General features: G+C 44.2%; 1 protein-coding gene across 11 annotated transcripts in view; it reads left to right on the top strand.

Annotated features, from left to right (window-relative positions):
• The window catches only part of RIMS2 (regulating synaptic membrane exocytosis 2), a 627,382-nt gene that overhangs the window by 191,033 nt on the left and 413,839 nt on the right, over window positions 1–22,510 (top strand). For 6 of the 11 annotated variants that reach the window (XM_063451158.1, XM_063451155.1, XM_063451159.1 and 3 more), the window contains exon 1: window positions 22,105–22,379. The exons of the other annotated variants lie outside the window; for them this stretch is intronic. In XM_063451158.1, coding sequence (XP_063307228.1) covers window positions 22,258–22,379 — 122 coding nt within the window. In that variant the 5' untranslated portion in view covers window positions 22,105–22,257. Of the gene's footprint in view, window positions 1–22,104; window positions 22,380–22,510 lie in introns of those variants that run through there. 11 annotated transcript variants of the gene reach the window in all.

Raw genomic sequence — 22,510 nt, forward strand, 5'->3', positions numbered from 1 at the left:
AAGGTGCCTAGAGAAATTGGAGTGTCAGGACCCTTTTTCTAATGAGGGTATTCTTATGTGTCATGAAAAAATTTAAAAACATTAATTCTATTTCATTGTCACCCTCTTCCAGCAAGAAGAGGGTCGCAAGTTATGAGGTTTACTGGTATAAATATTTCCATAAATTCCTGCCCTGTTCAACTCCATTATAGCTTATGGTAAATACACAAATCACCAAGTTTCATACCTCAAAAATATAAAGTTCCACTTATTCACACATGTGGCTTTTATAAATATACCAAATACCCTGGTGAATAAGGGTTAATGTAAAATGTACTGATCTCCCTTTGATAACCGAGGGAGGACAGGGATTGGCTGAAAGGACGGTTCAAGAAAAAAAAAGAGGTACTACAACATTAGGTTGTAATGGTTATGGTACTTGGAAATTCCTTTAATGTGCCTTGTTTTTTATTTGTAGAAAAGTTGAAAGTGGTTATACCACCCCAAAGATATTTTTCAATTGTTTTTAAATCTATCAATCAAACAACCCCCATGTATACGTTCCTTAGTAGCCCACTAAGTGATTTGATTTTGGCTTTTTTGGCAGGCACATACCTTTACAGTGTTCCCCTCTGCTATACTTACATTGGTTAATAAAGCAGAGTTTCAATATATGACCTCATATTTCAACATTCCGCTTCTTCAAGTTGAGTGAGAGTAACAAGCATTAAAATACTCTAGATGCATATTGACTGAGATAAGGGTTCTTGCTGCATCACAAATATCCTTCATGAAAAAATACGCCATTGCACATTAAAACACTGGAAGTGGATCAGGTGTGCCCCCCTGCAGATGCCCATTCTACGCACACTGGTTAGTTGCCTTGATCGAAGTGGCCCTGGTTTTCCAAAACTAGTCCTATGCATGACGCATTCCTCCCAAAAGCCAATACAATAAAGTCATTTAATTACGATTAGAGACATCACCTTAAATGGAGCAAATAGATGTTTTTTTTACACTGAGGAGGTTTATAGCCTTTTAGAGCCATTGGCGTTCTCCGGATTTTTCTGCTTGGCAGTGTCTGAACTCTCCATTTTGAAAAAAATAAAATAAAAAATAAAATAGAGAATAGCTGAAGATGAAATGCTGCCACTTTGAAAGGCTGATGCTGAGAAAATGAAACGTTAAACTGCAGATGCAGCAATGCTGAAATACCAACACAGTTATAAACTAAAAACACCCACTAGTACATTAAATGCAGACTTCCAACCAGCGACAGCACCTCCTTTACTCGTAGTGCTGGAGCACACGGCTTCTGGAGGCAGTCATTCTGATGAGAATATTTACAGTACCAATACATAATGAAGGATTGCGACGTATGTAGGCGATGAGTGGTCCCATAATTGACCGTTTCTTGTCCACCACTTCTCTTAAGCCAATCTCAAACACGTCATAGTCAAAAGTTAGCCATCCATGGTATATAGAGGGGTAGCTGATTAGTAACAGCTTGTTATTGGTTTGTGTTGAACCACTTGTTTTTATTTTAATTATATCTGTTTTGTATTTGTGATAGTCTGATGGACTAGATCGTCAACTGCAGCTCTGAAATGTCAGAAAGGAATTTTAAAATTTCTTTCAAATAGAGCAGCGAAGTGTACCTATCATGGTGCATGGCACAACCATGTTTAGAAAGAAATCACACAAAAAAGCATGCATATTGTGCTATTAAAATTGCTAGCAAACGTGAAGTTTTTCTGAAAAATATCATCGCCTGTCAATCAATTGTAAGCCTCAACCTCTATGGCAACAACCTAGATGTTTTTGCTGTCAAGGGTCTGAGTGACAGGAGAACCAATTTACAGGAAGTTCACTTGCACTCCATAGCAGTGTTTTTGCTGTTTCTCTAGTAAGCATAACTAATGATTGCTAGAAAGATAAAAGGAATGGAGTGACAGCTTTCAATCTATTCTGCTGGGGATGTGCTGACAATAAAGGCAGTATGTTGGCATCGTTGAAAATCATTGGGATTGCTGTGCATGGGGAAGACTAAACCCTGTGACAAGTGATACATATAGAGGGAACCTTTCCTAATCTAGCTCACCCTCTGCAAGGTACACTTCTGTAACACCCACTTTCAGTCCACCCTCATTCCTCACAGCCTCTTGATTGATTTGCCGTGTGTGGGGACACTTCACAAAGCAGGGCAAACCTTCTCCATACCACTGACATGCTGGTTTCACTGCCAGCATTCTGTCATCTGGATGGAGTGAAATCAGCACATGCACTGTGCTTGCAATGTATGGGTAGCAGAAGAACTGTCTGTGGGAGTTCTATTCTGCTCTCCCTGTAAATCCATTTTTCGGAATAAAAGGGGTAGGCAACCTTCGGCACTCCAGATCTTGTGGACTATATCTCCCCTGATGTTTTACCAGCACAGAACTGAATAGCAGTTCTCCCATTGGCATCTCTGCTAAAATTTCTATTCAATGACTAGAGATATGGTTATAAAATAATCTAGTTGTAATGGCTAGATTCTATTACCGTATATACTCGAGTATAAGCCGAGTTTTTCAGCCCATTTTTTGGGCTGAAAAACCCCAACTCGGCTTATACTCGAGTCAAGGTCTGTATTATGGCAATTTGCATTGCCATAATACAGACTGGGGGGAGAGGGGGGCTGGCAGAGCTGTAACTTACCTGTTCTGCAGCTCCTGTCAGCTCTCTCCTCCTCCGCGCCGTCCGTTCAGCACCTCGGTCAGCTCCCAGTGTAAGTCTCGCGAGAGCCGCGGCTCTCGCGAGACTTACAGTGTGAGCTGATAGAAGGAGCTGCACGGACGGCGCAGAGGAGGAGAGAGCTGACAGGAGCTGCAGAACAGGTAAGTTACAGCTCTGCCAGCCCCCCTCTCCCCCCCACTGAACTGCCACTGGACCACCAGGGAAGGAGAGCCCCCCTCCCTGCCATATATCAAGCAGGGAGGGGGGACGAAAAAAAAATATATATAAATAAAATAAGAAATAATAAAAAAAATAATAAGAATAAAAAAAAAATTAATAATAACAAAAAAAAAGGGGTATAAGGACCACTATGGGAGGGAGGGGGGGTATAAGGACCACTATGGGAGGGAGGGGGGGATAAGGACCGCTATGGGAGGGAGGGGGGGTATAAGGACCACTATGGGAGGGAGGGGGGGTATAAGGACCACTATGGGAGGGAGGGGGGGATAAGGACCACTATGGGAGGGAGGGGGGGATAAGGACTACTATGGGAGGGAGGGGGGGATAAGGACCACTATGGGAGGGAGGGGGGGGATAAGGACCACTATGGGAGGGAGGGGGGGTATAAGGACTACTATGGGAGGGAGGGGGGGGGATAAGGACCACTATGGGAGGGAGGGGGGGGGATAAGGACCACTATGGGAGGGAGGGGGGGGATAAGGACCACTATGGGAGGGAGGGGGGGTATAAGGACCACTATGGGAGGGAGGGGGGGATAAGGACCACTATGGGAGGGAGGGGGGGGGATAAGGACCACTATGGGAGGGAGGGGGGGGATAAGGACCACTATGGGAGGGAGGGATAAGGACCACTATTGGAGGGAGGGGGGTATAAGGACCACTATGGGAGGGAGGGGGGGTATAAGGACCACTATGGGAGGGGGTGGGATAAGGACCACTATGGGAGGGAGGGGGGGTATAAGGACCACTATGGGAGGGGGTGGGATAAGGACCACTATGGGAGGGAGGGGGGGTATATGGACCACTATGGGAGGGATGGGGGGGGGATAAGGAACACTATGGGAGGGAGAATGGGGATAAGGACCACTATGAGAGGGAGGGGGTGGGATAAGGACCACTATGAGAGGGAGGGGGTGGGATAAGGACCACTATGGGAGGGGAGGGGGAAGTAAGGACCACTAGGGGAGGGGAGGGTAAGGACCACTAGGGGAGGGGTGAGTCAGGACCACTGGGGGGGTGGTGAAGGAACACGGGGGTGGGGAGGTAAGGACCACTGAGGGAGGAGGAGGGGAAGTCAGGACATATGGGGGGGGAGGGGGCGGCAAAAATTTTTTTGCCTACGGCGGCAAATATCCTTGCACCGGCCCTGCACACACTGCATTCACACACTGCATTCATACACACACACACTGCACTCATACACACACGCTGCACTCATACACACACGCTGCACTCATACACACACGCTGCACTCATACACACACATACGCACACACTGCATTCATTATACACACACTGTAAATAAATATTCAATTAATATATTTTTTTAGGATCTCATTTTATTTAGAAATTTACCAGTAGCTGCTGCATTTCCCACCCTAGTCTTATACTCGAGTCAATAAGTTTTCCCAGTTTTTGGGGATAAAATTAGGGGCCTCGGCTTATATTCGGGTCGGCTTATACTCGAGTATATACGGTAGGTGAAAAAAGTTTATCTGTTGAATTTAAGGGACACTATAGTCACCAGAACAACTACAGCCTATTGCATTTGTTCTGGTGAGTAGAATCATTCACTTTAGGCTTTTTGCTGTAAACACTGTCTTTTCAGAGAAAAGCCTGGTGATCACAGTCTAGGTCAGAGGTAGTCAGGGGCAGAGCCAGCAGCTGCAGCCTTGAATGCAAGTAAGATTCTTTCTATATTTAGGGAGGCAAAGGTGGATAGGGGGCCATATGGTGGTTTTAACACTATAGGGTGAGGAATACATGTTAGCATTCCTGACCCTATAGTGTTCCTATAATAATATATACAGGTTTTTCCATTAATGGCTATGCAAAAAAATACTATTCCATTGTCTTGCCTCATATAATGGCATTTGAAAGAGAAGAGAGAAGCATAGTGATTTGGGCCCAAAATAGGGACTGTTAATGTCTAAACCAGGCCAGCTACAGTTTTAATTACCTATCTCCTTATCTGAGTTAGAGGAAGTTAAGAGAAAGAAAAAAATCTAGAACCCAGTATACATTTCAAAAACTAGATACATGTACCTTTCCTTGTTAAATAATTTTATGTTATATTATTATTAAGTAGATGATGCTAAACGTAGATACACAATTATCTTTGTGTGTAGAGAAAGCTAGGTAGAGATAAATGTGTTGGGAGATTGTGTGATGGTTCTCTGAACAGTGTTTTTAATAAACATCAAAACTATAAGGCATGGTGGTGTGTTGGTTTGGATAGGAGAAATTAAAATAGATGTTGCAAACGTTGCTGTGGTGGAACTATCGCAATCACAGGGCTCACGTCAGTGAGTTAGAGTGTCTGTCATTGAGAGAGTGTCTGTCAGTGAGCGTGTCTGCCAGTGAGCATCTGTGTCTGTCAGTGAGTGTCTGTGTCTGTCAGTAAGTGTTTGTGTTTGTCAATAAGAGTATATTTGACTGTGAATGTGTGTTTCAAATCAATGAGTCTGTCTGTCATTGTGTTTCTGTGTTTGTCAGTGAGAGTGTGTGTTTCTCAGTGAGAATGTGTGTCAAATCAATGATTGTGTCTGTCAGTGAGAGTATGTGTCTGTCAGTGTGTGTCAAGTCACTGAGAGTGTTTGCCTGTCAGTGTGTCACTGAGTGTGTTTGTCAGTGAGTGTGTGTGTCTGTCAGTGAGTGTGTTTGTGTCTGTCAGTGAATGTTTGTATGTCAGTGTATGTTTGTATGTCAGTGTGTGTATTTCTGTCACTGAAATGTGTGTTGGTTAAACAGTTTGTGTGCCAATGACTGTGTGTCTGTCAGTAAGTGTATGTCAGTATATTTGTGTCAGTGAGGGCGTAAAATGGACCCTACTAGGATTCTAGAACCGGGGCCCTATGAATCCTAGTTATGTCCGTTGTTAGTTGCAAAGTGACACAGAAGATAATGGATTTATGGAACATGGGGACTTATCCAATAAGTATTTAACAGTGGTGTTCTAATAATTTACCAATCCAATTCTGCATTATTTTGTTCGGACCCATCCCATCTCGCTTTTATAGAAAGATTCCTGAGCCACTGATCCAGTAACATTACAGGATAAAGACCAGGGGTAGGCACCCTTTCCCAGATGTTGTGGACTACATCTTCTCAATGCTCTTACAGCCATAATGCTGGCAAGCCATCATGGGATATGTAGTATAATTTTTGGATGTGAGTTGGAGCTATCCAGGGGCAGCACTGCTCTTAGAAATTTTAGGTGGCTTATACATAACTATTTAGGCAGCTAAAATGTAATTTAGAGCAAGACCAATGTATTTTTCAATTTGGTCCCAAAATAGGGAATGTTGGGATGCAAGCTATGATACCCGAGCAAACTGTGACATTTGGAAACACACTGTCATGTACAGATCCTTGTTCACGTCTTACAGCATGAAAGACTAAAAAAGGCAAAACATTGAACAAACTTAGTGTTAAAAAGTTACTGTCACTTCTCTGGAATTTACACAATTTAAAAAAAAAAAAATCACCTATTATTGTGATGTGTAGGTTTTTTTCACGCCATGCTTCATTTTTCAAAGATTTAGCAAATGGCTTCATAATCCAGTTTAGATACGCAACGCCAGTACAAACATTGGGATTGAAGAGGAGAAACAAAACCATTGTTTGATTGGGCGCCAATATGGATTCCTATATTTTTTTGGGATATCAAGATAGAATTCTACAATTAATAAGATAGGATTTACACAAACTAATGATGACATTCTCCATGTAAATAATAAAATAGATTGTTTAGTATGTAAGCCTATATATTTGACATGCTGTGTTGTTTTTAGCCTTGCTCTGTATTTCTGACAGAAGTTTCAGATATTATTGTGTTGCATTGCGATTGTACAATGATGTACGTGGTTCCCTTAGTACAATCTTCCTTTAATGTCATTACTGTTGCATAACAAGGTTTGGAAAAATTGCCTTTCTAAGTAAGCATTGCAGTGCTGGTGTTTCTGCTTAGCAGCAAACTACCTAAAAAAAACACACTAAGGCTTAATTTCCCAAGAGCACTTGGAGCGCAGGGAATGGCATGCTCCAGAAGTCCCACCAGTATTTATTTATTTCTTTCCTTATATACAAGTCAGAATTAAGGAAATTGTATAGAATGGACAATTCACTTTAGAATCTTGTGATATTAGATAATGCTCTATATGCATCCTTGTTTTACTCAGAGTCACAGAATTGCATACGTATTAATCCTCACGAGGGAACGGGATTCTGGTTTCTAATATTTATTCTAATAAATGATTTCATATTTTTGGACAAACTTTTACAATGCTTCAACATTTTGAAAATATTTTAATATTTTGATATTTTTTGGTATATTGATTTTTTGTTATATATGCTTTTTATTTGATATTTTATTATTTTGAAAAAAAAACTAATTTTAAAATATTGAGAGAATTTAAAGAGCATATCCAAAAAAATATTAAATTGAGCCATTATGTTAAAATACATTGCTTTTCACTAGATTTCCAAATCTTATTAAATTGGTGTCTTTTAAATCTTACTGTTCAACACTGTTAGAGAAATTTACCAAATTATTTGTCTACAAAAATTCCTGTAGACTTTAATGGTGATTTCTGTAGATAAATAATGTTAAAAGGTTTTCTAGCAGATTGTGATCATTAATTAATTAATCAATGCAAAATTGTGTTGATTCGCTAGGTAATTGCAAATTTGCAGCCAAAAAGAGTCAAGCTGAAAATATATATATTCAACTTGATTTTTATGGCCTTAAAATGTGAAATTCCTGACAATTCACAAACATATCCTTCTTTTGTATCTTGGCTTTAAGCTCTCTTAGCATGATCCAACATGTTCAATTATTTGCAACACAGGAAATTGCACAGCAGTGGCAATGAAAATTGTAAATTTTAGACCAAACTTGTTGATAGGTAGAATTGGAGAATCTCTATAGTTTATCTTTTTTTGCCTAACATTGTCAATTCACCACAATTCCCAACTTAACGAATAACCCAGATTGTGTTATAGTTTCTTGAATAGCTTCAGTACTGAGCCCAGCCACCATTGTTATGAATTTAGAGTTCATTCATTCCTGGTTCGATGAGTTTATTCACTGAACGCAACAATGTCAGAAAACGACATGGAACACAGCATAGAACTCAAAGGAAATTAAACAAATTATGACCATGAAGTCTACATAAAACACTTCCAATTCATCATTATAAAATCGGGAGGAGAAAGGCACTATTTAGCCTAAATTATGATAAAATCCCTAAATCTAATTCGAATTTTGTAATTAATCCTTCACCCCCAAGTGGATTGCAGTCTTGTTTAAATTTTAGGTAAGCCACATTTCTTGTAGAAGATATGATTTATTTAGCAACATTTGGGTATGGAATACTCCAATGCATGGCCTCCTATTGGGGCATGCCAAATATCTTTCAGATTTGCAGATAACTATACAGAAAACCAGCTAATCATGCACCATCTACAAAGGCGGGTTCACCCTGTTTTTGTAAATCTATAATTAGATTTATAGCAGATACTAACTAATCCCTTTCCTCTAAAGTCAAGCAGAGGCTGGATGATATAGACATAATTTACATATTAGGACTTACCTTTCAGAAACGGGACAGTTGGGAGCTATGCTCATATTTGAGGTGTCTTTAATAGTGTCACATTTGTCTGTCCTTCTGTAGTTCTTGATTTTAATTTAGACACACTATATCATTTAATTCTCTGAAAATTATTGTTCTGAATATGTCTGCAATTTGTTAAACTGGACTAATTAAGGTGAGCTCAGGAGACATACACAAAATTTATTTGACAGTTTATAGGGGAAATATTGCCATTACTTGACTTCTGAAGTCAGTAAATCCTTGGAACTAAAATTTATTTAAGACACTCTATCCACACATTTTAGTTTTACAATATAGAACATTCATCACAATTAAACACTCACTGCCTCCAGAGATAGATTCACCCGGTGGGAGATGAAATTAAGGTGCTCTAAATATTTTTCTGATATGCAACAGAATCTACCAAAAATATTTTGATCAACTTTGCAATTATAAAATTTTAACACTCGTTAATATTGGTTGTATTGAACAGATACCCCCACAGGTCATACGTGGTACTGCAGCCTAAACACATTCCTCACCCAAATTCAGACCAATCAGGTCACACAGAGCTGATTTTTCCCACAGTCCTCCAGATTACCTGACAGTTTGACTCTGTCACCCAATGTTGGGAGGACTAAGGGAAAGTACATAGCTAGCACCTATTTAACCACACTCACTGTGCACTTAGAATAAAACTCCAGGCATGTTAAGTCCATAAACAAGTCCTCCGCGCATTGGCAGCCCTGACTGGGCCTCTCCTGTGTGCAAGGATGTTGTCGATGATGGTACTTGCATCATGGGCATATCTACCCACTGGCCATGCCTCTACCCATCTGATATCAGACCTGCTGGACCGCTAATTCTTGAACATTTTTTAAAGGACCACTATATTGCCAGGAAAACAAACTTGTTTTTCTTTCACTACAGTGCCCTGAGGGTGCCCCCACCCTCAGGGTCCCACCCCCGCCGGGCTGAAGGGGGAGGAAGGGGGTTAAACACTCACCTTTCTCCAGTGCCGGGCACCCTCGGCGCTGGGGACTCAGCTCCTCCTTCTGACGTCATCGGCTGAATGCTTTACTATGGACGTTGGCGTCTTCTCACTGTGAAAATCACAGTGAGAAGCGACGAAGCGACGAAGCGCCTCTAGCGGCTGTCAGCGAGACAGCCACTAGAGGCTGGATTAACCCATATGTAAACATAGCAGTTTACAGAAGGCTGGGTTAATCCTAGATGGACTTAGCACCCAGACCACGTCATTGAGCTGAAGTGGTCTGGGTGCCTATCCTTTAATCCATCAACCTTGTCTTCCAGTCTGACCTCTTCTAACAAATAGTAAAACTCTCTATCATTGTAGAGTCCAGCTGAGCATCATGGGAGCTGTAGAAGAGACCATGAAAATGAGATAAGGTGGGCACACTCGACTAAACGTTAAATTAGCCCAAGGAAAAGGCTAATACAATATATGTTGGGTGCTCACCCACATAAGGCTCTATCCCCTGAAGAACCCCAAAAACATGACAATGTAAATAGAGTAAGGAGCACAACCAAAAATCTTTATAAATATGAAAAAAACTTTATTACATGGGTATATACTCTAGGTCTGTCTCTTTAAATATTATCCACAGAAATACAAGGTCATGCTATGATAAAGCATTTACAAAAAAAGCATATGTATAAAGACACATATAAACACGCAATGCGTGGTATGTAAATGAAAGAAATATCATGCAAACAGACCACTATAATATTAAGTATAAACAAAACCCAAACATGTAAAAAATACCAAAAAACATACCAAAATCAGTGAGAAGCAGGGACAGAGTCAATCAAAAAAAAACAAAAAACAACGTTTCGGCTGAAGAGCCTTTGTCAAGGGAGCAGCTGTAGAAGAGACCAGCAGATACTATTTTATATAATTATATAATACAGTATAGACCTTGAGGCCAAGGAAAGTCAAGAATGGAATTCCATTTTTAATTCTTTAGGGATAGATAATAGGGAAGGATCTTTCTCCCAAGCTCTAAAGAATCTTATGATCTTTACGTACCAGCAAGCTCTGGGGAACAGAACCAATAACTCCAACAGTAATAACACGTAACGTTTTTTGAGGGCTCGCGAAGCCTGCTCTTGATTAAATTCAGTAGGAACGTATATATATATATAGAACATTCTTTCACAACATTGATAGTTTGCTAATGGCAGCCATCTTGCATATCTATTACTATAAGGGAATTATATATACTGCAACACTAAAGTATTAAAATATCATTGCTGCCACGGAGGGTTGACAAGTGTCAGTAAAAAGGGAAACATCTAAGCCTCCTAACAATCTGAGAATGACTAAATACCTGGTTGGAAACAGAGGACTTATGTATGTTCTAGGTGTGTATATTAACCCCTTAAAGACCAAACTTCAGGAATAAAAAGGAATCATGACGTGTCACACACGTCATGTGTCCTTAAGGGGTTAAAGTTAGGAAAATACCAATTATAGCCTGTATTTAAACTGGTCTTGGTAAACAGCTAGCCTTTGTGGTGTTTTTTTTGCAGTGTGAAACAGAGGACTTAAGTTATCCAATAACCCCTTCATAACAGGTGATGGCTGTATTCACATATATAATAGGACCTTGTCGTGAAACAGTTAAATTCAGTTAAAGGGATACTATAGTCACCAAAATACCTTTAGCTTAATGAAGCAGTTTTGGAGTATAAATCGTGAAACTGAAGTCTCACTACTGAATTCTCTGCCATGTAGGAGTTAAATCACTTTTGTTTCTGTTTATGCAGCCCTAGCCACACCTCCCCTGGCTGGTTTAATTTTCAATCAGATGTAACTTACTTTAAAAGTTTTTATCTACTGCTCTGTAAATTGCACTTTAATCACACACGGGATGCTCCCTTGGGTTCTAGTAAGCTATTAACCGAGTTAGAGATTAGAAATTCTAAATTAAACAGAATTTGGAATAAAGGAAGTTTAAACATTAGAGGACTCTTTACAGTTAACTGTTTAGGAAGGCTGTGTAGTCACATGCAGGGAGGTGTTACTAGGGATGCATAAACAAAGTGATTTAACTCCTAAATTGCAGAGAATTAAGCAGTGAAACTGCAGGGACATGATCCATACACCAAAACTGTTTCATTAAAGGAACACTATACTCTTCCAACCCACCCCCCAAAAATCCTCCACAGTTTAGTAGATATAATCCCAATGAATACATGCATGCATATTTTTATGCATGTGTTCATTGAGAGTATCGTCTAAAATAGATTACAAAAGCAGCCTTTGTAAGCTCATCCCCTTTTCCCAGACGAGACTTTCAGTCTCATCACAGGGAAAATAACCAATCAGAGGCTTCTCATTGAGTCGCCAATTGTGCACTGCTGAAGCTGCTCTGAGGTCTGTTAAGGAGGGACGGGGAGGTAGGCATACTCAAGTAGAGGGTTCCTGCCACTTCCGTTGGCTGTTTGATTGACAGCAAGGGGGGAGTTCCCAAGTTCATTTATAAAAGTGCTAATTTCTCATAGAAATGAACACTTTTATAAACTGGGGTTAAATGAGGGTAATCCTCACCCATAAAGCACTTCAGCTGCTTTTGGGGTGTGGAGTGGTCCTTTAAGCTAAAGTTGTTTTGGTGACTATAATGTTCCTCTAATGCAGTCCTAATATATAAATCTGTCATCCCACATTTAAAGGGGGAAGACTGTATTTACTTGTACAATGGTTTGTACTATACTCACATTACTTTGAGACTTGACATGCGCACAGTCGTTATTCGGCTTGTGGCATTTTTAACCCCCATAACCCACCAATAAACACAGACACCAAATTTCTGTTGGAAAATAAAAGTCCACAGCTTTATTTAAATTTTTCAATAAACAAGATAACAAATTGGGGTCATTGCCATATAAGATTAATTTACCCCCACCCCCTTCCGTACAGCATTAACCCAGACAATGACCCCATACCATAAACAATATATAACAATATAAATAACACATAATATATAACACACGGCCTACCAAAGAGGCCCCATAATCATAACTTTATTAACTGTAGGGGTGTACCGAGACACCCCTACACCACCAGGTTCGGAGCCACCGATGAGCTCGAACCAACAGACCACTTCCAACTGTGGCCTAATTCAGCCTAAGCTTAGCCTAGCCACTTGCTAATCCACTTCCATCCCAATTACCCTAGCCCTATCCCGCCGCTGTGACCAAATGGGACCTGCTACAAAAAACCAGGGAGGGTGGGAGGGACAATTAACAGGTAAGTGCAGATTCTGATTAAAATGGCCACTTGCTAAAATGGCCGCTTAATATACTTGCACTTTTCCACACCCCTTATTACGCTCCACCCTAACTCCCCACCCCTAAATCTTTTGCTCCACCTGCCTACTCCTTGGCTCTGTCAAGGCCCATTCCCCTGACTGCGCTGATCCATGGGCTTCATGACATGCGCACAGTCGTTATTCGGCTTGTGGCATTTTTAACCCCCATAACCCACCAATAAACACAGACACCAAATTTCTGTTGGAAAATAAAAGTCCACAGCTTTATTTAAATTTTTCAATAAACAAGATAACAAATTGGGGTCATTGCCATATAAGATTAATTTACCCCCACCCCCTTCCGTACAGCATTAACCCAGACAATGACCCCATACCATAAACAATATATAACAATATAAATAACACATAATATATAACACACGGCCTACCAAAGAGGCCCCATAATCATAACTTTATTAACTGTAGGGGTGTACCGAGACACCCCTACACCACCAGGTTCGGAGCCACCGATGAGCTCGAACCAACAGACCACTTCCAACTGTGGCCTAATTCAGCCTAAGCTTAGCCTAGCCACTTGCTAATCCACTTCCATCCCAATTACCCTAGCCCTATCCCGCCGCTGTGACCAAATGGGACCTGCTACAAAAAACCAGGGAGGGTGGGAGGGACAATTAACAGGTAAGTGCAGATTCTGATTAAAATGGCCACTTGCTAAAATGGCCGCTTAATATACTTGCACTTTTCCACACCCCTTATTACGCTCCACCCTAACTCCCCACCCCTAAATCTTTTGCTCCACCTGCCTACTCCTTGGCTCTGTCAAGGCCCATTCCCCTGACTGCGCTGATCCATGGGCTTCATGACATGCGCACAGTCGTTATTCGGCTTGTGGCATTTTTAACCCCCATAACCCACCAATAAACACAGACACCAAATTTCTGTTGGAAAATAAAAGTCCACAGCTTTATTTAAATTTTTCAATAAACAAGATAACAAATTGGGGTCATTGCCATATAAGATTAATTTACCCCCACCCCCTTCCGTACAGCATTAACCCAGACAATGACCCCATACCATAAACAATATATAACAATATAAATAACACATAATATATAACACACGGCCTACCAAAGAGGCCCCATAATCATAACTTTATTAACTGTAGGGGTGTACCGAGACACCCCTACACCACCAGGTTCGGAGCCACCGATGAGCTCGAACCAACAGACCACTTCCAACTCTGGCCTAATTCAGCCTAAGCTTAGCCTAGCCACTTGCTAATCCACTTCCATCCCAATTACCCTAGCCCTATCCCGCCACAGCCCGAGACTTGATCCCTTAATGTCTCGAGCGCCCCCCACCACACAGAAATAGGGCCCGGGATATCCCTTCTTGAAAACCTAGATTTAGCAAGTCACACCCTACCTCCGAAAGGTGTACCCCATCCTTACGATAATACCCAGGTAACATACCCTCTAGCTCCCAATGCCTTACCGGGACCCCGCCTGACCTCCTAACGAAAACTGACATGGCCTTATTAACTTTCCCCCGACATCTTGCCACCGCAGCTGTGTCCCTGGCGTGTCTCCAATTAAATATCAATATTATGTCCGGGGGGTTTCCCCCCAACAATTTTCCAAAAATCTCTCCACTAATGCTCTGCCAGCTGAAACCACGAAAACCAAACCATTGTAACTCCACAGTTTCCTGAAGAAAGCCCAGTTGTGATCCATTCCTCCGAACTGCGGCCCTCTTCTGCGCCCAATAAACGTAGGAGTGACCCACCAACCATACAACCCGACCTATAAAGAAACACAAACCATTAACTTGCAGATCATTTACAAAAAACCCTCAACGCCAACAAAACCCCCCTCAAACCAACTTATCCGTTCGTACATATGTCCGAAAACGCGCGGACTCCCACCGACCTATCTGTTTAATCCGGTCATCCCCGAGTCCAAGCCGCGCCGCCTCCGTTGCTGCCCCTATGCGAAATGAATGAGTTCCAAATTGCATGGGATGCAAACCCAACTGCCGCAGCCCCATGCGAAAGACCCTGACAAATTGGAAGCGTGACAGCGCAAGACCATCCTTGTGCACGAGAAAGCACCCCAAGCCCTTGGGGCGAACGCCTAAGTATTTGTGCCCGCATGCTACTGGGCAGACTTCCGACCCTGGCAACGCGAACAAAACTATTGTCTTACCTCTTCCAAAGACATCCGTCTTGGAGCACCTCAGACGTATCTCGACTTTGTCCTGCCCCATCACTACATCTTCAAACCTGATCCCGTTCGCACCAAACTTATTAGAACTGACTAGTTCCCCGATGCGAAACGCCCCAAAGAACGCCCAAACAAAAGCTACTGTAAACAAGAGCACTTCAAACGGTGATGTACAAACGTCATGTAACCCCTCCGCCAATCCTTGCAGAATTTTAAACGACACCGGCCGTCTCGAGTCTACTGCCCTTTTTCCCTTTCGGAAGCCGCGTAATGCTTGCCTCACCAAAAAAGTTTTTGTGATATCCTCCTTACCCGTGAACTTAAACCAAAATGCCAATGCTGACATGTAACGGTCCACCTTCGCGGGAGAAGCCCCTCCCGCGAATAACCGACACAACAACCATAAGAGTGTGTCCAACCTACCTGCAGGAGAGTTCGCCCCTCCCGACTGTCCCACCATCTCCTCCCATTCATACCAAACTTTGGTGTATGCCGTCCATGTTCCGGGCGCCAGGGAACTTCTTATAAACCCCCCAAGCAAGACGTCCCGAGCCACCACATTTCCGCCGGGCATGCCTGACCCGTCTCCTGAGCTCCCGGCGCCGCTTCCCAAAAACGCTCCCACTGTGAACGAGATAAGGCGTCAGCAACAACATTCAACAAGCCTGGAACATGTTTCGCCCTAAACACAATATTCCAAGACATGCAAAGCAGCACTAATTGCCTCAACAACCGTACCACGGGCAGTGAAGAGGCCGAAATATTATTAACCGCCTGCACCACCGCCATATTATCTGAGTGAAAGATCACCTTCCTGTTCGCGAGCTCCTCGCCCCATAAGGATACAGCCACTACCACTGGAAAGAGCTCTAGGAAGGCCAGGTTCCTGATCAATGAGCTTTCCTTCCACGCCTCAGGCCACTCTTCCGCGCACCACCTTCCTGCCAGGTAAGCACCGAAACCTACGCTCCCGGAAGCATCCGTAAATAAACCGATTTCTTCCGACGAGGCTGCCGCGTCCCTAAAATACACACGACCATTGAACTCTTGCAGGAAACACAACCAAACATCCAGGTCCGCCTTCATCGCAGCGGAGACTCTGATATAATGACCTGGCAATCGCACACCACAAGTTGCTCGAGCCAGCTGCCTGCAAAACCCCCCCCCCATAGGGATTACTTTACAAGCGATGTTCAAGCTCCCTAGCAGGGACTGTCACCTTCTTTGAACCTCGTACGCCCTCCACCCGTTGGCGTAGCGCTGTCAGCTTATCCATTGGTAACCGACATTCACCCTTTACCGAATCTATTTCCAGCCCTAGGAAGCTCAAGCATACCGTCGGGCCAACCGTCTTCTCCGCTGCCAACGGGATCCCAAAAGCCCGTGCCACCCATTGTAAAACCCCCAGTATCTGCCCACAACGATCAGAACCCGCCGGTCCTACGCACAAGAAGTCGTCCAGATAGTGCACTACTGCACCCCCAGCCGACTCCTGACGCACCACCCATTCGAAGAAAGAGCTAAACTTTTCAAAGTATGAGCAAGAAATAGAGCAGCCCATGGGGCAAACACAAATCCACGAAAAAAACCCCGTCGAAGAAACATCCCAATAAATGGTGACATGCCGGGTGAATAGGAAGTAACCTGAAAGCTGCCTCCACGTCCACCTTCGCCATCAACGCTCCCGGCCCTACTCTCCGAACCAACTCGACCGCTTGGTCGAATGATGCGTATGAGACGGAGCTTAGGGCCGCGTCAATGTCGTCATTGACAGAAGCCCCTTTTGGGTATGACAAATGGTGTATCAGGCGGAATTTGCCCGGCTCCTTCTTGGGGACCACCCCCAGAGGAGACACCCTCAAGTTCGGCACTGGTGGGACCGCATAGGGTCCTGCCATCCTACCAAGCCTTACCTCCGTCATCAATTTTTCCCGTACCACCCCTGGGTGATCCCGAACGGATCGTAAATTCAAACATAAAGTCCCTGGCCCCTTCCCTTTGAACGGGATCATAAACCCTTCCGTGAATCCTTTCCTCAAAAATTCAGCGTCAGCGCGGTTAGCGTAGCGCTTTAGCCACGGCAGCATCTCGCCTACCTTCACTGGAGTTGCCCCCAGTGGCAGCGGCAGGAGCCGCGGAGCCGCTGGGACCTCCCCCGCCAGCTGGTTTGCCTCTCTTGAAGCACCTATTAACTCCGTGCGTACCGCCGCAACCGGAACACTCGTGTTTGAATCTACACGACGAGCCCCATTTACATTGGCCCTCATTGAAGAGCCAGCAGAAACCCTTCTTTTGCCCGGCCGGCGCCGCTCCTCCAGGTGCTGCACCGGCCACCCCGTGAAAGGGCGCAGTCTTCTGCGCCATCATGAGTCGCATCCACAGGGGTAAATCCATTTGATCCCATCTCATACTCGGGTTGGCTGCCAAACGCTGGCGGAATTGCTCATCGTATTTCCACCATGCAATACCACCGTATGTCCGATAAGCGTCCCCTATTCCGTCCAAATAACAAAAAAGTTGTGAACAGCGATCGGGAAACTTTTCCCCGATGACGCTGGCCAATATGCAAAAAGCCCGCAGCCAGTTTGCAAACGTCTTGGGGATCTTCCGATACCTACGCCTTTTCTCTTCTTCTTCCTTCTTCGCATCCTTTTTGTCCTCATCCTTTAGATCGAGGAACTCCTCCAGAGGAAGGAGAGAAAAAACCTCTACGAACTCACCTTTCCAAATCCTGTCCTTCACCTCCGACTTCAGGTGACAGCCTAAGGGGCCCGCGAAAGATACATGCACATTTTGCCGCGCCGCATCAGCAATCTTGCCTCCTCCAACCGAACCTAAACCTGTCTTTTCACCCGATTTATCGTACCCAGCCCGGAGACACTACTCACCGCCCCTCTAGCCTGTCCCGGGGACCCGGAACCCGCTTCCGGAACCCATACCCTCGAAAATTGCGGTGAAGCCCCCTCCCCACCGGCCCATGAGTCTAAAAACGATTTCAGGCAAGTTAACATTGAATCTGAATGTGATGTAACATGTAACTCACCGCCAGAGCCTCCGGCCGCGGAGGGCCGCGGGGTCGTTTTCCTTCCGTCCGCCGCGTGCGGCTCCGGAGTGTCCTGTTGACGCCGACTCCCATCCGCCGGATCCCGCCGCGGGACCGCAGGTGTACCGCTCCGCGACCTGTAAGGAGAAGAACACCTGGGTAGTCTGTTCGAGTGTCCGTCTACCCGCCCTTCCTCCTTACGTTCCCTGCCGTCAACCCTACGCCTCTCTCGCCTAGTAACCAGGCCCTCTAGGCCGTAAAAACTATCCGGCCGTCCTTGGGGGCTCCCGTTGGAGGACCCAGACTCGCTGTGCCGTTCCCTTCTCCTCCTGGCCCTGCAGACTGGTCTCCGCCTACCGTGCCTATCAGTAGACGGGCTCCTCTCCCTGTCGCACCCTGCCCTGTCTTGCCTGGCGCCTGCCCCGCGCCGCTTCTTGTAGTCCGCAGGCCTAGGGTTGTCTCTATAGTTCTGCCGTCCCCGGGAGCAACATTTGTGGCCCTCCCGTCCACTCCTAACCCCGCTGTCAGAATATGTGTCAGACCCATGTGACAGTCCCCCACTGTCCGCTCCCCTGTCCGTCGGGGAATCGCTGCGCTGACCCTGACAAGCGGAATCCCCTTCCGTTGCCGCCCTGGCCTGATTCTGCTGCCCCAGCTGGGTGACCCGACCTGCCGTCCCCCCGCTGCCTTGCCTGGACCTTGTCACGTCCGTACGACCAACCTCCCCTACACTAGAGCCCCTCTCGGCCCTGTGAGGTGGTGTCAGCCCGTCATCCCCAGTCCCCTGTGTATTCCCTTGCCGCCCGGTATTTAAACCGGCGGCAGACTCACCGGGACGTGTCTGGGCTCCATCCTCTCCTCCGACATCCTCTGCACTCCTGGTCTCCTTGGAGGCCGTCGCCAACTTTGCCGCCTTGCCGCCCGCCGTCAGGCGAGCAGCGCTCCTCGTGGTAGGCCGCGACACCATTCCAGGCCTACCAGCCGTCCTTGCCCTACCGGCGCCGCGTCGCGCAGACGGGGCCGATGGCATCTGCGCTACCTCCGACCGGCCTGCATCCCCAACCGATGATCCGCTTGCTTCTTTGGACGGACTCCGTCTCCGACGCGCTGCAGGCATCACGCCCGGGCTCAGCCGCTGGGGCGGTCTCGCCCTCCGCACCGAGCGCCGCTCAACTGCCGCAGGGTGGTTACCGCTGGTCCCAGGAACCGCCAGTTGCTGCTGCAGCCATGCCATCCCCCTGTCTCTCACGGCTGCTCTCACACCGTCCAGGATCTCTTCAAGTGAAGCCATCTGAAAAACAAAAGAAAAGAAACCACACAACCTGCCAAAACAATTAACAGGTAAGTGCAGATTCTGATTAAAATGGCCACTTGCTAAAATGGCCGCTTAATATACTTGCACTTTTCCACACCCCTTATTACGCTCCACCCTAACTCCCCACCCCTAAATCTTTAGCTCCACCTGCCTACTCCTTGGCTCTGTCAAGGCCCATTCCCCTGACTGCGCTGATCCATTGGCTTCATTCTGAGTGGCAGATGATTGTACAGCTTGTTAGTGCCCCAAGGGTTAAGTGACAGAGGGACCAAATGTACGATTGTTCCCTAATCAGATTAGGTTTCAAGGTGTGCTTAGAGTTGTGTAGCTACCGGGAATGTTCCTTTGGCTGAGTATAGAAAGTTCTGCTGCATTCCACCACCACTGGTAGTAAAAGATAGAGAGAAATAAATCTTTCTTTTTTAAAGATCCCATTTCCAGTGAATACATGTGTCTCGTTTTTGTTAAAATAGTCATTGTTGCGTTTGGATTAAATTTGCAACTTGTTAATATATTTAATACGCATTTCAGTAGAAGGTTCTGCTTAGTTGGGTTTTTTTTTCTACTTCTCCCCAAGCTCATTATTAGAAAATGAATGAGATTGATTGATCATATTATAGTGGCTGCTGTTAACCATTTAAGGGCAGAAAGGTAGGGGTGACTTATCGCCTGATCGCCTTTTGGCATTGAACTGGTTAAACATCGATGGGGGAAATACTGCAGGCTATGTCATATCGATGCAGAGAATTCCATCCGACAGGGCTATAAAGACAGATTTTTTTTTTTCTTTTCTGCATGTGTTCTTAAAATAGATTATTGTCCTTTCAGTAGATTGCGGTTGCATAAAAGAACAACGCCGGGCAATGGGAGGGATGCTGCTCGTTTTAATTGAACAGGGGGGAAGAAGAAATTAAAACCGTAATTTGCTGAATCTTCCATTATCTTGCACAAGCTATGGTTGTTCAAACACCAGGGTGAAATAGGCCCTGCTGCTCTCTGCCTTCAGCTACTGAGCGTCAGTGCATCATCAAAAATAAGTATCTCTTATTATTAAAGGGGATTGCTGGATTTTTATCACAAGTATCTATCTATCTATCTATCTATCTATCTATCTGTCTATCTGTATGTCTGTCTGTCTGTCTGTCTGTCTGTCTGTCACAGAAGCTGTATTCTTTAACCCCTTATGGACACATGACATGTGTGACATGTCATGATTCCCTTTTATTCCAGAAGTTTGGTCCTTAAGGGGTTAATTAACCCGTTGGGTGCTGTGTGCGTTAATCTGTGTAGTGGGGTAGAATGGTTTATTGCATGAATTCTGCTGAAGAGGCATTTAACTGCTATTCTAATTTGTGCTCTGTAGTGCTTGCCATCCCTGCAGGGGTTAAATTTAGCTTCTGTGAATGACACTTGAGATGAACTGCAAGCCTGTAAGAGAGTGTCTATCTATCTGTCTATCTATCTATCTATCTATCTATCTGTCTATCTATATATTTATCTATGTATCTATCTACCTCTCTGTATCTTTTATATAACATAATATTTTTAGATTAGGAGATTAGTGGGAGTTTCAATCCCACCGGCAGCTATTTCAGCTGCCTTCATTAAAATAGAGGTAGGTACTGATTAGGAGTCTAACTCCATCTAATCTTCGACAGAACGGGACCCCCTAACTGCTCGGTCGGGATCTGTGCATTATTACCAGTAAATTACACAAGGTGCACATTTACAGATATATGTGTATGATGTATAAAATCTATTCATATATATATATATATATATGTGTTTAAATGAAAATATATTTATACAAATAACTACTTATGTATTTGTATATGGATATATGTATATCACTAATTACCCTTCCTTTAATGATACAGAGGGTATCCAGCTTATTAGAAATTCTGACAAATCAGCACAGAAGCTGTATTCTAGAATTAACCCGTTGGGTGCTGTGTGTGTTAATCTGTGTAGTGGGGTAGAATGGTTTATTGCATGAATTCTGCTGAAGAGGCATTTAACTGCTATTCCAATTCGTGCTCTGTAGTGCTTGCCGTCCCTGCAGGGGTTACATTTACCTGCCGTGAATGACACTTGAGATGAACTGCAAGCCTGTAACAGAGCGTCTATCTATCTATCTATCTATCTATTTATCTATCTATCTCTCTTTGTGTGTGTGTGTGTATACACATCCGTGCCCAAATCGCATGTATTTATATGCATAGTCACACTTTACATTAAAGACCTAACGCAGGTATCCCTTCTGCTCCTCCTCCGTAGAAACACCATGTACATGAATTTGCTTGTCTGTCCTCCGATTGGTCTCAGTCATTTAAATGGGAGGTGATGTGGGATTCGTTCTCATTCTGCTCTCTCTCTCTCCCAGACAGTAGTAGTATCCGTACGAGGATGCCTTGTCCTCATTTTTTTTTTTTTTATTACTTCTGAGATTTTATTACTGCCAGACAGATGTGCCGAAATTCCTGACGACAGCATATATCTGCTTCATGTTCTTTAATAGGCTTAGGGAAATATGAGTAGTATACAGGAGATCAGAGCAGCTTCACACTTCAACCGGGGATGCCCCAAAAGCTTGCTGCTGCTTAGAATGCTTGCTACGGTCGGGAGAATGCTGCACGGTTGCTAAAATCTTCTACGACTGATTGGAAGGGGGGGGGGGGGGGGGGAGAGAAGAATAATGACTGTACAATTAACTCACAGCCTTTGCTCATTCAAGCACAGTTTTCATCGAGTCCAAGAGGCATATGGAACCTGACTGGCATGTCCATATTTGATGTGATCTGCAAAACAGACCATTTTAAAGACAGGTGGCTAGTTGATCTAGGCTGGGGAGGAAAATGCAATTTGAGACACTACGCCAGTTCTGCAACACTGTTCTATCACATTTTCACGAGGCTTTTCCAACGCCTCCTAACATATTACAGAATGATCTCTTTGGGCAGACCTTGAGCAATCCTACGTAAGTAGAAATCAGACAACTTGCCTTCTGTCATTTGGACATTAAATGTTTCTTCCCTGCATCGGGACCTTGAAAAATTATGAATACATTTATTGTTACTAGTTTATGTACAGTACTAGCTTGCCATGAAT

This window comes from Pelobates fuscus, chromosome 4 (genome assembly GCF_036172605.1).
Source record: "Pelobates fuscus isolate aPelFus1 chromosome 4, aPelFus1.pri, whole genome shotgun sequence".
In the NCBI taxonomy this organism is placed as follows: domain Eukaryota; kingdom Metazoa; phylum Chordata; class Amphibia; order Anura; family Pelobatidae; genus Pelobates; species Pelobates fuscus.